General features: G+C 45.7%; 1 protein-coding gene across 1 annotated transcript in view; it reads right to left on the bottom strand.

The window, feature by feature from the left end:
• Window positions 1–16,459, bottom strand: part of LOC126281743 (reticulon-4 receptor-like) — a 37,201-nt gene that overhangs the window by 5,982 nt on the left and 14,760 nt on the right. Inside the window, exons 2-3 of the mRNA XM_049980930.1 lie at window positions 12,916–13,274; window positions 4,663–6,227 (exon numbers count right to left, since the gene is read on the bottom strand). Coding sequence (XP_049836887.1) covers window positions 5,696–6,227; window positions 12,916–13,274 — 891 coding nt within the window. The 3' untranslated portion in view covers window positions 4,663–5,695. The remainder of the gene's footprint in view (window positions 1–4,662; window positions 6,228–12,915; window positions 13,275–16,459) is intronic.

Here is a 16,459-nt window from a genome sequence, read left to right as displayed (position 1 = left end):
CCCAATGAGGCTCCGTCTCCCGCATAACGTTGGAGCTCTCAGTGACCATCACACCCAACCTCTTTTCTTGTCCAGTCCCTCACGACGATCAGCCCCAGTCCCAACAGACGAGGCGTCCAGAGGGTGAGATGTAGTTTCAGCAGTGGACAAGACCTCAGACCTATTTTTAAGGTGTAAGGGACAGCCTTGTGGCCACTATCCACTTTCGTCTTCTGGCCAGAGATTCATGACCCCACCACTGTCCGCCATCCACACTCAGGTGAACGCGGATCGGCCATGTCGACCATATCGGAAGGCACTGCGTTATCAGGGTCCCCAGCAGACGATATAAGCACGAGAAGTACCAAAAGTTTCGTCTCGGGTGTCTCGAAGCCACCCCAGATCATCACAGCTATCTCAAGCCCGTCAAACATGTCCAGCACAGTTTCCAACAGTTCCTGGACAATCGCCAGTTTAAGCTGCATCCGTCCACAAGACTCACAGACCCCCTCCATCTTTAATTTACGTTCTTATTTATAGACAGTACATAAAGTATTTCCTCTCGAGCTTAAAAAAGAAACTCGTAGAATCGCAAATACCCTGCATCGTTGATTATGGTGATCCTATCCACCAAGGACTTTCATATGAGAGCTCACTTCGTCGAGGACCTGTGTATGATACATTTGTGAGGCACGCTACTTCGACTAATTAGCTCTGCCTATCAACGGCCATCCTGGCTATGTACTGTTAAGCGTAGAAATTATCGTACCCAGTGTTTGCTTCATCGTCTTCTCAATCATTGCACTACTTTCTATTTATCTTCAACCTTTACAGTACTAGCTGAACAACACAGCCGAAATACTTGTTCCCAACAAAGTAAAATCCCCTCTGTACGACTACACACATTGCCTTGTTATCTAAATCATTTTCTGTATAAGGAACCCGACTTTGGAACAATCTTCCTCAAAATATTAGAGACATTAAAATTGATTCAGACTTCAAAATTCAGTTAATGACCCACCTTCTGCTACAATAGCTATCTCTTCTTGCAGCTCACTCTCGTCAAACCTCCGTCTCCCACCACCTTTCTCTCCACTTGTCTACAGAGTTCTCTATTGAAATTCTGTCCTTTTCTAGCAACAACTGTCACGTTCACTTCAGTGTTCTCCTCTTCCACCATCTCTTACACTTCTAGTAACAAACAAGGCTCCAAAAGTGCTAAACTAATAATATAATTCTTAATGCTACCATTATTTTACCATTATTATTATTTCTGTTAAGAAGGCAAATTATTATTACTGTGATTGTTCTGTAGTACGTTTTGTATGTGTTGTTCCTGGTCATATGCAAGACAGTGTCTTGAGGACCTAATGTGTTCAGGCTAAATAAACAATAAATAAATAAATATAATCCTAAACCAAGCACGCGCCTGATGCATTCAGATATCACTATGCTATAACGTCAGCTCACGTAATACAGAAAAGTTACTAAACACTAGTCATCACAGTTACACACAAATGTACTCTTCGCTACTTCATAGAAGCATGTGACAACGAAGGATAAACTAAATGCTGTATAAAAACAGATACTTCTGAGGCAACTGAGGGCTGCACTCGATTCGACGCCTCGAGCTCTACTCGTGCAAATGTGAATGAACTGTGTTTCCAAAATTTGAAGCAAGGTTAGGATAAATTTGGAAAAGGCACAATGCTTCAAGGAGAAGAATTGAAAACTTTGACGTTTAATATATGGTATCGTAATTATCTGAGGCAGAAAGTTCTTGGAAGACCAGTTGAATGGAATGGATAGTGTACTGGAAAGAGACTATAAGATGAGCATCATCAAAAGTACAATAACACTAATGGAATGTAAACAAATTAAATGAGGCAATGCCGAGGGAATTAGATTAGGAAGTGAGACACTAAAAGTGATTATGGCTGAAATAACGAGGATATAGCATGCAGATTGACTGCACCACAAAAGACATTTCTGGAAAACAAGAATTTCTAAACATTGGACGTAAAATGAGGTGACAAAAATCGTGGGATAGCGGTATGCTCTTATACAGATGGCGGTAGTATCTCGCACAAGAGGTATGAAAGGGCAGTGCTGGAGCTAACATTTGTACTCAGATGAATCTTGTGGAAAGGTTTCGGAAATGATTATTGCCACACGGCGAGAATTAGCAGACTTTGAACGCGGAATGTTAGTTGCTGCTAGACGCAAGGGAAATTCATCTTCGGAAATCGTCAGGGAGTTCAATGTTTCGTGGTTGACAGTGTCAAGTGTGTTTGGGAGAATACCTAATTTTAGCCAGTACCTCTCACCAGGTACAACGCAGTGGCCAACGGTCTTCACTTAGTTACCGAGAGCAGCGGTGTTTGCGTAGAGTTGTCAGTCGTAACAGACAGCGTGAAATCATAGTGGGACGCATGACGAACTCATCCGTTAGGACAATACGGCCAAATTTGGCGTTAATTTGCTATGGCAACAGACGACCGTTGCGAGTGCCTTTGCTATCGGCACAACATCGACTGCAGCGCCTCTCCTGGGTTTAGACCATATCGGCGGAACCCTAGAGGACTGGAAAACCGTGGCCTGGTCATAAGAGTCCCGATTTCCGTTGGTAAGAGCTGACAGTAGGGTTCGAGTGTGCACAAATCGCACGAAGCCATGGATCCAAGCTGTCATCAAGGCAATGTGCAAGCTGGTTGTGGCACCATAATGGTTGTATTTACATGGAATGGACTGGGTTCTCTGTCAGACTGCCCAGATTATTGACGGGAAATAGTTATGTTCGGCTGCTTGGACAATATCCGCAGCCATTCATGGACTTTCCGTTCCCATACAACGATAGAACTTTTGTGGATGGCAATCCGTAATGTCACAGAGCCACAGTAGGTAACAGTACACGTGTTCGTCCACTGCTTGAATACTGCTCACCGGTGTGGGATCCGTACCAGGTAGGGTTGATAGAAGAGATAGAGAAGATCCAACGGAGAGCAGTGCGCTTCGTTACAGGATCATTTAGTAATCGCCAAAGCGTTACGGATATGATAGATAAACTCCATTGGAAGACTCTGCAAGAGAGACGCTCAGTAGCTCTGTACGGGCTTTTGTTGAAGTTTCGAGAACATACCTTCACCGAAGAGTCAAGCAGTATATTGCTCCCTCCTACGTATATCTCGCAAAGAGACTATGAGGATAAAAATCAGAGAGATTAGAGCCCACACAGAGGCATACCGACAATCTTTCTTTCCAAGAACAATACGAGACTGGAATAGAAGGGAGAACCGATAGAGCTACTCAAGGTACCCTCCGCCACACACCGTCAGGTGGCTTGCGGAGTATGGATGTAGTTGTAGATGTAGATTGGTTTGAAGAATAATCTGGACAATTATAGAGAATTATTTGGTCATCCTGATCGACTGACATTAACCCCATCGAAAATTTCTGGGACATATCGAGAGGTCAGTTCATGGACAAAATCCTGCTGCTGCAACACTTTCGCAATTATAGACTGCTATAACTGCAGCATGGTTCAATATTTCTGCAGGGAACTTCCATCGAGCTGGCCGTTGTGGCCGAACGGTTCTAGGCGCTTCAGACCGGAACCGCGCTGCTGCTACGGTCGCAGGTTCGAATCCTGCCTCGGGCATGGGTGTGTGTGACGTCCTTAGGTTAGTTAGGTTTAAGCAGTTCTAAGTCTAGGGGACTGATGACCTCAGATGTTAACTGCCATAGTGCTCAGAGCCATTTTTGAACTTCCATCGACTTGTTGAGTCCATGCCATGTCGAATTGTTGGACTACACAGGGTAAAAGGAGGTCCGACAAGAAATAAAAAGTTCCCCATGACTTTTTCACCGCAATGTAAATTTGAATGTTAAGAAGCCTTTTCTGGAGGTACTTGTCTGGACTGCAGCCATGTGCAGAATTAAAATGTGTATAAATTCGTTATAGACAAGATGACAATAGAAGGTGTATGAATGTAACGCTGCAGAAGAATGTTGAAGATTAGATGAGTAGGTCGATTAATTAATGAAGAGGAATAGTTAGAATATGGCGAAAACGAATATATTGCCTGACTTGACTAAAAGAAGGTTAAAATGGCTTTGAGCACTATGGGACTTAACTTCTGAGGTCATCAGTCCCCTAGAACTTAGAACTACTTGAACCTAACTAACCTTAGGACATCACACACATCCGTGCCCGAGGCAGGATTCGAACCTGCGAACGTAGCGGTCGCGCGGTTCCAGGATGTAGCGCCTAGAACCGCTCAGCCACCCTGGCCGGCGACTAAAAGAAGGGATCAGGTGATTGGACACTTCCTGATGCATCTAGGAACAGTCAGTAGGGTATCTGAGGGAAATATTGGTGGAAGCTGGGGGTGGAGGGTTGAGGGAGGGGGAGGAGGGTTGAAGTAAAAATTCTAGATAGAACCAAGGCTGTACTGCTGTAAGCAAGTTCAAAAGGATTGAAGCTGCGATAATTACTCAGATATGAAGAGAGTTATGTACGGTAGACAAGTGTGGGGGCAGCACAAAATCACTCTTTGGACCGAAGGCAATCACTGCAAGAAGAAAAAAAAAACAAGTCAACTGGTGCAGAACGAGTCAGTGGTTTTTCTGCAGGACAGAGGAGTGGATAGTTGCGTCAGTGGAGATATCTTCGATATAACTTACTGGTGAACTGTTGCTGAAGACCCGGTCTTGAGAAGTGTAGCCAGCTGTAGGCGAGACAGTCGTGGTTGTGTTGACACGGATTTGCTCTTCCACCACGGTGCAAGGTTCTGCGTGCACCACGACACGCTAGTCTACACACTGGATACTCTTATTCGTTTTAGTTGTTGGAGCCGCAGCGGCAAGCGGTCTTCGGATTAGTCAGGAATCCCTCGATGCACATTTTAGTTGATGGCAGATGGTCGGCCGGTTAGCCCCTCAGCTACGATTTGGATACATGTGCACCACCACAGTCAGCACTGCAGGCTAGGGAATGGTTCAGGACTGTATAGGACTTAACTAGCGGTTTCTGAAAGTGTAGCCTGTCAATGGGTGCCAGCTGAAGGCGAGACAGTCGCGGCTGGTGTTGACACGACGTTTCTCTTCCACCACGGTGCAAGGATCGGCATGCACTACACGCATACCGCGACGCGTCATGTCTACAGACTGAGCACCGAGTGCAGTGCAGGTCTGCCTGTCCCCTCACCCACCCTTGACAATATTTCCACTATGACCGAGATCTCGTTGGCCATATAACTGGGCAGACCTTCGCACCGGGACATACGAGATCTCAACCGAGCTGATGTGGTCAGACCGACCGAGACTGCAGGGCCTTGAAAAGGAGTAGGAGTAGGAGTTTTTGGAGCATGTTGGTACGGATACCGCGTGGTGCGCACTTCGTTTGCTCGGTGTTCGGAGCGACATGTGGGAGAGGACGTCCGTGGACTGGGCGAAGTGCGTTCTGATGTATTTGTTGGTGAGTAAAACCACGGAAAACCCCACCCGGCGGTACCCGGGAGCCGGACTGAGAGCACAGGAAACCGCACTGGCTCTCCCTTCCAGCACAGTGTACTCTCCTGTAGCGCGTGCGCCACTGCGTTCGAGGTGACACTGGATGATCGAGTGCGAGGAGAGGACAACTCGTCTCTACGGCCGATCAGGACCACAAAGGCATTCTTAGGGGAGGTAGCTCGAATGTCGGACAGGTCGACAGCTTTCAACAAGGTTCTTCGAGCAGCCTTCCGTCTCCAGACTCGACGCCTGGCCGACAGTTATGGCCAGACCTCTTACATAAACTGAAGAGGACAGCTGCTAATACAACCGCCAGTATTAAAACAAGGGGTACTACTGGAATGGGGGCAACTAACTGGATCTTTTGGACAATGTCATTTTGTGAGTGTGGTGGAAGGCGTGCATTGCTAGCAGTGGTGGTGGCGCCGGTGCTGGTATTTTTTGTGGCACTTGTTTGAACGTCGCAGTATACGCTGAGACGCGGCCAGTATTTGCGGAGGTCCTGCGTAACTTGATCACAAGGTAGAGCGTGATTGCCGCGTAGATCCAACTCACGCAGCTTCTGAAGATGCCTCAGCAGTTGTGGGCCGAAACTGGTGAGCGCACAGTTCTGCAGGGAGAGGCTTTTCAGTGACTGGCTGCGAAGGGCAACCAGCTGGATTTGTGGATTGTCATCCAGGACCAGCCTCGTCAGGTTGTTGTTGCAAGCGATGCTATCTTCATCAAAAGATTTCAGGCTGCAAAAGGAAAGAAAGAGTTTTTTTAGCTGACAATGAAAGAGAACAGTCTAGGATACTGAGAATACACTCACTACAATGCGGCAGTAAAAAGCGTGAGATTTCGTACGAAGGCTATTTATAAATTAACCTCCAATTGCGTGTTAAATATTCTCATAGCTTCATCACATTAGCGTAGATGGAAGAGGTGACTTTGAAGGTTCAAGGTGCTTCTTTCAGTTCGCTGTGGCATTTGCCAGTGTGTAAGCAATCCCGACGGTTGTTAGGTATGTTCCGTCATTCACTTCCCGCAGCAGAAAAAGTCAGTACTACCAAGATTCGTTGTCAGTTTTATACTGTTTATGGGGGCCGGCGTTTGATGGTGTCTTGAGAGAGAACTGTAAAAAATTCAAGACTCATCGCACACATTTTTCTTGATGAAAGTGGTCGAGAAAGACATTCACTGGTGACTAATGAACATACTGACGAAATTGTGCATCCGAGGCTACGATTAACAATTTCCGAACTTTATCAAGATGTGCCTTAGATTTCGAGGAAAATCCTTTTCAACAGTATCACACAGAGATTAGGTTAACACAAGTTTTCGGCATGGTGGGTACCAACATGACTGAGCGATGATCTCAAAACTGAAAGAATGGGTTCGGCTTTGATATTCTTTTAACTCTACGAGGAAGGGCAGCAGGAATTCCATAGCAGAATTGTGACTAGCGATGAGTCTTGGATGCTGTATGTAAACTCTTTCTCCCGATAAGCCCAAAAAATTCAAAGAGACGCTGTCAAACTGAAAACAGGGTTACAATTTTTTTTAATCGTAAAGGAACTTTGGCAACAGATTTCGTGAGAGTAAGGCGTGAGAATACTGTGACGTCATAGGTTTACTGCGACATACTTGCAAAACTCCTTAGTTAAAAAAAAAAAAAAAAAAAAAGCGGCGTGCGATGATTGCCGAAGGAATTAAGCTGCTTCACGACAATGTGCGACCTTTACTGCGAACCGAATTAAAGGAAATCTCAGACTTCTTGGCTGGGATACTTTCCAACATCTGTTCTGATGCCCTGACATAGCGCAAAGGGACTTTCATCTCCTCCCCAAGATGAAGACGCGGCATGCTACTCAGTACTTCACGATCGACTGTGAGGTCAAGGATGCTGAACTGGCTGAAGCACCGGACGACACCACCCTTTGATGGAGGTATAATGAAGCTGGTGCCACGGTACGACAAATGTTTGACTTTGGATGGCAACTGTGTGGAGAGGTAATGTGCACATGTAAGTGCAGATTGCTTACAAAAAAGTTACCTGTTTTTAAAAAAGAGTCGATCGTAAGTTAATCTACGAATAGTACTCATATAATGGGAAGGTAGACAGTACATGCAGTATCAAATTTGCTCGTAACGTTTGACAATGTTAGCTTCATTCGCCCTTTAACTATCGAAATGTAGGCTCCTGATACAACTTTTGCAACGGTATCGTGCGCTTAAATGGCGAAACAGTCACGGTCCTGCGCTTTGCCATGAAATAGGCTGGCCTGCCCACTTTTCCTCTGGCACCTACTGAGTCTCTCTGTGGGTCTGCATAAGGCAGTTTTTCAATTTTATTAGTTTGGTAAATTTGACTGGTTGATTCCGTAGAAATGTTGGAACACGTGAGGCGATGCATTTGTAGCCTTAGAGAAAGCTTTTGACAATGTTGACTGGAATACTCTCTTTCAAATTATGAAGGTGGCAGGGGTAATATACAGGAAGCGAAAGGCTATTTACAATTTGTACAGATACCAGGTGGCAGTTATAAGAGTCGAGGGGTATAAAAAGGGAAGCAATGGTTGGGAAGGGAGTGAGACAGGGTTGTAGCCTATCCCCAATGTTATTCAACCTGTGTATTGAGCAAGCAGTAAAGGAAACAAAAGAAAAATTCGGAGTAGGTATTAAAATCCAGGGAGAAGAAATAAAAACTTTGAGGTTCGCCAATGACATTGACAGCTAAGTACTTGGAAGAGTAGTTGAACGGAATGGACAGTGTGTTGAAAGAAGGGTATAAGATGAACATCAACAAAAGCTAAACGAGGATAATGGAATGTAGTCGACATAAGCCGGGTGATGCTGAGGGAATTAGATTAAGAAATGAGACACTTAAAGTAGTAAAGGAGTTTTGCTATTTCGGGAGCAAAATAACTGATGATGGTCGAAGTAGAGAGGATATAAAAAGTAGACTGGCAATGGCAAGGAAAGCGTTTCTGAAGAAGAGAAATTTGTTAACATCGAGTATAGATTTAAGTGTCAGGAAGTCGTTTCTGAAAGTACTTGTATGAAGTGTAGCCACGTGTGAAAGTGAAACATGGACGATAAATAGTTTAGAGAAGAAGAGAATAGAAGCTTTCGAAATGTGATGCTACAGAAGAATGCTGAAGATTAGATGGGTGGATCACGTAAGTAATGAGGAGGTATTGAATAGAATTGGGGAGAATAGGAGTTTGTGGCACAACTTGACTAGAAGAAGGGATCGGTTGGTAGGACATGTTCTGAGGCATCAAGGGATCACCAATTTAGTACTTGAGGGCAGAGTGGAGAGTAGAAATCGTAGAGGGAGACCAATAGATAAACACTGTAAGCAGATTCAGAAGGATGTAGGGTGCAGTAAGTACTGGGAAATGAAGAAGCTTGCACAGGATAGAGTAGCATCAAACCAGTCTCAGGACTGAAGACCACAACAACAACAACAACAAGTTTACGAATTTAAAATACGAGTCCCATCTCCAGAATGAATACACGGATACGCTTTCCCAGCGCAGTAATTCATGGTGTACACCTGGAAAGACGACATCGATTTTCATCTGATGACGGCATATGCCACCTGAGGGACAGTAGATGTGCTGATAATGACTTAAACGTCGCCCGCTAACAGATATCGTAGTGGCAGAGCTACGAGAGCGCCATCTGTGTCTGCGCTTTAATAGGGAATGCTCACATAAAGAAGGCTCATTGTGGTGCAAACGTGTTGAGCCGTAGTTGTGTCCGGCTCCTCGAGAAACGCGCCAGACGGAGTGCTTTCGCCTCGCGTATAGTGTTTGCGGTGGCGCTTGCGGTTTGGCGCGCTTTTTGGATCGCTACTGCCCTCTGGCGGGAGGTGGAGCAAGTATAAGGTCGCGTCACGATCGGGGAGTACATACTGGGCGGTGACCGAGAGAGGTGGTGGCGCGAGCGGGGCCCTGTCGTTGGGGGTCGTCAACTGCTCGCCACGTGCTTTGCCCAAACTCTTGGCTGTCAGGGGCTAAGTCTGCCTTACCCGAATGTACGTGGCTCATGAAGCTTAGAAGCAGTGGTGCAGGAGATCAGCACGCGGTACGTATGTCTTCTTATCGGCAGTTGAAACCACTGACAGCGGTTGGCTCTGGCTCTGGCTGATCATATGGAAGTGCAACGTGTTCCCTGCGCTGTGGTGGAGTGTGAGAAGGGGTTTTTTCAAGTTCTAGTGAAGTGTGTGAGTTTCTTCACCAGTGGTTTTGTTGGGGTCTTCCCACCACAGTTTTTGTTTGCCTGTCCGTGGGAACATGGTAATTGCTTCTTGGTCGGCCGTTTCATTCACACCTAGATTGAGTGACTTAGGGTCAGTGTCGTATGTCTCTGTGGTTCGTAGTCTGTGCAGGCACCGCCCTTGCTACATCTTCTGATTTTGGGTAATTCTGAGAGGTGGTGTCTTGTAATGGAAATTTTGGGGCTGATCTGCTGTGGCCCTGTAGACCACCAATAAATATCCCGCCTACTGTGATCTGGGCCCCTTTACACGTGTCACTCCCTCACCGGCAACTATTTTAGTTTTAGTACAAACTAGCTACTTAAAGGTGTTTTTTTAAAGGAATTGTTCTCTCATAGATATAACAAGTTTAAAATCTTATGATTGGGAAGATGTTAACGTCATACCTTTTATATCCTTTACATAGAGAAAATTTGCCAGCTATTTAAAAGAGTTTTTTAACTGTTGTCATATATATATATATATATATATATATATATATATATATATATATATATATATATATATATATATAACCTACTGTTGAGAAGTTGTTAACGTCATACCTGGCAATCTCCTTTTCATAAAGAAAATTTGTCAGCTATTCGAAATTGTTTTTGAATTTTTTTTTTTGTTAAAATGCCAGACTTAAAATTTTTTATTGAGAAACCCTTTAAAATAAAAATATAATCGTAGCAGTGTGTGTTGTTTCACCCCCTGGCCCCTACTTCCACGATATCGTTTTTGGAATAACATGTGTACTTGAGTTGTTGTTTGTGAACCGGCCTAATTGATGGTTCACATGCGAAGCAAGAAGTGAACCGTACCAAACGAGTGAGTTTGAAAGGGCTCAAATTGTGGCTTACTGAGTGACGGGACGGTCCTTTCGAAGAATTGCCACACACCTAGGACGTGCTCCGTCAGTTGTGCGACGATGCTGGTATCAGTGATCAAGTGAATATTCTCACACCCCTAGGCGAGATTCCAGACATTCGCGCAAGACAACGCCCGCCAGGATCGTCGTATTGCAAGGACAGCAGTAGCAGAAAAAAAAGAGGTTCAAATGGTTCTAAGCACTATGGAACTTAACATCAGAGGTCATCAGTCCCCTCTTCTTAGAACTACTTAAACCTAACTAACCTAAGGACATCACACACATCCATGCCCGAGGCAGGATTCGAACCTGCCACTGTAGCAGCATCGTGGTTCCGGACTGAAGCGCCTAGAACCGCTCGGCCACAGCGGCCAGACAGCAGCAGCAGATCCTACAGCTGCCACAGCATAGGTAAGAGGGCTTGTGAGCCCAGACATGTCAACTCGAACTACTGTGAACTACTTGTTAGCAGTGGGATTACCGGCACACCTCTATCCCGTCTTCCACTCACGCTGCACCATCGACGTGCACAGCGCGACTGGTGCCATCAGAGGAACACATGGAAGATGGAATGGTGTGCACTAATCTTGAGCGTTGAGAGCAGATTCTGCCTGCACACAGGTGATTGTCGTTTGAAGGTACGACCTCGGCCTGGTGAGCAGTCTCTTAGTGCGACCAAACCCCAGCCCTTATGGCGCTCGGATACCCGAAGTGGTTAAGGCGACCGCTCGTGTAAAGCGGTAAATCACGGTTCGAGGTCCTTCTCTGACACAAATTTTCACTTGTCGCCCGACTGGCCAATAATTTCGTTGCATTTCATGATATAACAAAAAAAAATTGATGTCATTTACTTCCAGGACACCAAAAGAAAAAAAGGAAACGTACGAATGGATTTGAACACAGGTATTACAATGAGACTTTGTGCATTTTTACACTGCGCCAGCGCTTCACTTCATTTTACATCGCTCGGGCGGCTTGACGATGTGGCGTCGAAACTTTGACCGTCATTTTCATGCAAGCTACTGAGAGTTGGCACCTAGGCCGAAATATAGTTCTCTTTATTTTCGCCGTACTTTCACCCTGAGAAGTTTAGACTGTATCAGAGAGCGACCTGTGGTTGGTTCCCCTTGAGAGACTTTCTTTCTGCTAGTATTGTATCAATTTGCACCACTTGTTACGTAGCACCCTGTATATCCGGTATAATACAAACTTCGGCGTGGATCCTGGCATCCGGAACAGGTAACATGTTGATATTTCTAGGGCATGTGGTTTGAGGTAATGGAGATGAAGAGAAAGTGGAATTTGCTTGTGTGAGTACGTTGCTGAGGACCAGAGGAAAGGTAGATTGTTGAGTGATTAGTTTGCTGGATGTGTACTGGGGAGGCGGCGGTGGGGTGGGTAGACTGCTGTGGCCTACTGTGGGGCTGTAAACCACGGAGAGCTATGGCGGGACGAAGCCTCTCCGTCGTTTTTAGGTTCCCCATTTAATACACAATGGGTATTCGAACTTCATGAGATAAACTGCTTCTTCACCCCCACAGTGATTCTTAACACACAGTAAGTGATGGTTTTACCAAGTTTGATTGAAATCGGCGCAGTGGTTTAGAGGGAGATTTGGAACATACATATATAAATATACACATACATATACTTGTATTTTGTAATTTGTATGGATGGAACACTGTTTGTTCATTTCCCTTTCCACTTTATTGTACATATTCTCAATAAAAGTTTTGTGTTTGGATTAATGTAATAGATTAAAATGGGACAAAATATTACATTATGTTTTTGTGATTCATTCCAAACCTGACATTAATGAGGGTAAAAGGTATGTAAGTGACATCGTTAGAGGCAGAAGGGTGTAAGTGGCAAGCAGATTAGTCGTACAAAAAGTACTGACTACATCATTCTCAATTTAATTCACTGACATTGCATAATTAATAACCACTGTATTTTGTGGCTATTGCAGGCAACGTAAAAAATGAACATAGAAATTTGAATCTGATACAGACTTTGGAGACCATTTTCGCAGATCATGAATTTGTCACCTACACCTCTTTTCTTCTAACCGCCTCTTCGAAGATGGGCCCCAGAAGATTTTGCACCTTTTTCAACTAATTCCACAGACAGAAGGTGGAACGCAACGAGAAAACTGAGCGCGACAGCTAAAAATTGATTTACTTTTCAAATTGAGCACTCACGAATTAGCAAAGAATACCATCCATAGTCTTTCTAAAAAAAAATATGGGGGCATGACAGGTATCTACAAGGGTGAGTTTAAGTAAGATGAATCAGTGGTACTCACTTGTTGGCTGATAGATCCAGCACCATCATCCTCTTCAGGGGACACAGGTCCGAAGTGTAGAGAGACGTGATGCTGTTGTTGTTCAGGTAGATGGCTTTGAGGTGCGCCAGTCTGGACGAGACGAAGTGGATGTTAGAGACGCGGTTTCCGGCCATTCTGAGGCGGGACACGTCCGTCGGTACGTTCAGTGGCAGGCGTGAGCAGCCAACACAGCGGTACGTGGCGGCTTTTTCGTTCCAGCACTTGCACTGCATCGGACTGGACGCCGACACACTGGCCAACAGCCAGACTGCCAACAGCAGCCGCCAACACTGCGACCGGGCCAACGCAGATGGGACATCAAAGAGCAGATCCATTGTCTGCAAAAAACAGAGAAGGAGGTTCGAGGAGCTGTGGCTACTGTCAGGACCGGCTACAAGACGCGCGGACCTGTGTCACTGATGACCTGCAGAGCCCCGTACTCAGCAACATACAGGGCGTTACAAAAAGGTACGGCCAAACTTTCAGGAAACATTCCTCACACACAAAGAAAGAAAATATGTTACGTGCACATGTGTCCGGAAACTCTTACTTTCCATGTTAGAGTTCGTTTTATTACGTCTCTTCAAATCACATTAATCATGGAATGGAAACACACAGCAACAGAACGTACCAGCGTGTCTTCAAACACTTTGTTACAGGAAATGTTCAAAATGTCCTCCGTTAGCGAGGATACATGCATCCACCCTCCGTCGCATGGAATCCCTGATGCTCTGATGCAGCCCAGGAGAATGGCGTATTGTATCACAGCCGTCCACAATACGAGCACGAAGAGTCTCTACATTTGGTACCGGGGCTGCGTAGACAAGAGCGTAGTAACCAAAAGCAATTGCGGGAACGCCTTGGGCTTCGGATCGGAGCCGCCAGGTGGGGAAGCCGCCGGTGGTGGAGCACGCACCACTGGGTAAACACAGGACGAGTCGGACGACAGACCAACGACAACTGACAAAAACCCACCGCGACCGACTATGAGCAAGACAACAAGGAAGAGATAAACAATGCAGGCTTGTGGATACCACAGCACCAAACACCAAACGCAAATCCACTCGGAACCAGAGCCAGGCAAATGTCAACAACTAGCAACGAACAGAACGCAGTACCGCCGACATAGAAACGAAATCCAGAGCGAGTACCAGACTGACTGGACTAGGTTTTTTTTTTCTTTATTGTATTTCAATTCCCCATCGGGGCCGGCTGGCAGCAGCATATGCGCTGCTCTTCAGCCGAAAGACATAGAACAAACAATAGAAGACATTTAAAAATAACAGAGGAGAGAATATGGTGAACATAGATATAAAAAAGGGGAACATCATGGAAGGCAATAGACAAAAAACGGGGTGACTGTAAAATGGAGATAAAAAACTGTTTAAAAGTAGCACACACAAAAAGCCACACACTGCGACGATTAAAAGAACACAAGGCACAGTATGACTATTTCACCTCAACAGTTTCTTTTAACTGTCGATTTTCTCGACAACGGCTAAGAAGTGCATCTTGGTGCTTTGCCACATTATACGTCTGGCCATGAGCTTTTATTATGCGCGGTATGAATCGAATGTCAATAGCACAATTGGCGACCTCCCCTTGTTAGTTAGATATTCCAAACACTTCTCTACTTTGTCGTCAGTCTGTTTTACTCATTTATAGTACACCCTCGTAACAGAAGACCACCTGTGCTAACTTCTAATTCTCCGTTTTGGTCCACTGCTCGTTGACTGTGCCAAAGAGATGAAAATCTGATGGCGCCCAGTACCGGCTGTATAGGAGGCGATCAAATACTTGCATGCCCCATCAACGTCTGTACGTCCTGCTTCAAAATTCCTGCATCACTACCACACTTTGCTGTCACACATGACAGGTACGTTATGTGGCCTGCATGTAATCAGGCGGAACTCCTCGACATGAAGAAATCGAATAACAGCATTCACTTCATACTGGGCAGGAGCCACAATTGTTTTATTTATGTGAAAGAGAGCGTGGGGAAAGAAGGGGAGGGTTGGGGGGAGGGGGCAACTAGCGACTTCCATCCGCAGACGGCAGTATGGTGATGCAATGGTGAAAGTTGAAAATTTGTTGCCGGACCGGGACTCGTGACCGGATTTACCGCTTCATATCAGCGGTTGTCATAACCGCTTCGGCACCAGCCGCGTCATCACCATTTGGGTCTGTTCTGTCGGACAAATGTATACACTACTGGCCATTAAAATTGCTACACCAAGAAAAATTGCAGATGATAAACGGGTATTCATTGGACAAATATATTATACTAGCACTGGCATGTGATTACATTTTCACGCAATTTGGATGCGTAGATCCTGAGAAATCATTACCCAGAAAAACCACCTCTGGCCGTAATAATGGCCATGATACGCCTGGGCATTGAGTCAAACACAGCTTGGATGGCGTGTACAGGTACAGCTGCCCATGCAGCTTCAACACGATACCACAGTTCATCAAGAGTAGTGGATGGCTTATTGAGACGAGCCAATTGCTCGGCCACCATTGACCAGACGTTTTCAATTGGTGAGAGATCTGGAGAATGTGCTGGCCAGGGCCGCAGTCGAACATTTTCTGTATCCAGAAAGGCCCGTACAGGACCTGCAACATGCGGTCGTGCATGATCCTGCTGAAATGTAGGGTTTCGCAGGGATCTAATGAAGGGTAGAGCCACGGGTCGTAACACATCTGAAATGAAACGTCCACTGTTCAAAGTGCCGTCAATGCGAAGAAAAGGAGGCCGAGACGTGTAACCAGTGGCACCCCATACCATTATACCCGGTGACACGCCAGTATGGCGATGACGAATACACGCTTCCAATGTGCGTTCAGCGCGAGGTCGCCAAACATGGATGCGACCATCATGATGCTGTAAAAAGAACCTGGATTCATCCGAAAAAAATGACGTTTTGCCATTCCTGCACCCAGGTGCGTCGTTGAGTACACCATCGCAGGCACTCCTGTCTGTGATGAAGCGTCAAGGGTAACCGCATCCATGGTCACCGAGCTGATAGTCCATGCTGCTGCAAACGTCGTCGAACTGTCCGTGCAGATGGTTGTTGTCTTGGAGTCGTCCCCATCTGTTGACTCAGGGATCGAGACGTGGCTGCACGATCCGTTACAGCCATGCGGATAAGATGCCTGTCATCTCGACTGCTAGTAAAACGAGGCCGTTAGGATCCAGCACGGCGTTCCGTATTACCTTCCTGAACCCACCGATTCCATATTCTGCTAACAGTCATTGGACCTCGACCAACGTGATCAGCAATATCACGATACGATAAACCGCAATCGCGATAGGCTACAATCCGACCTTTATCAAAGTCGGAAACGTGATGGTACGCATTTCTCCTTCTTACAACGTTTCACCAGGCAACGCCGGTCAACTGCTGTTTGTGTATGAGAAATCGGTTGGAAACTTTCCCCATGTCAGCACGTTGTAGGTGTCGCCAACGGCGCCAACCTTGTTTGAATGCTCTAAAAAGCTAATGATTTGCATATCACAGCA

This window comes from Schistocerca gregaria, chromosome 7 (assembly GCF_023897955.1).
Source record: "Schistocerca gregaria isolate iqSchGreg1 chromosome 7, iqSchGreg1.2, whole genome shotgun sequence".
Lineage (NCBI taxonomy): Eukaryota > Metazoa > Arthropoda > Insecta > Orthoptera > Acrididae > Schistocerca > Schistocerca gregaria.
This window is presented reverse-complemented; position numbering and strand designations above follow the sequence as displayed.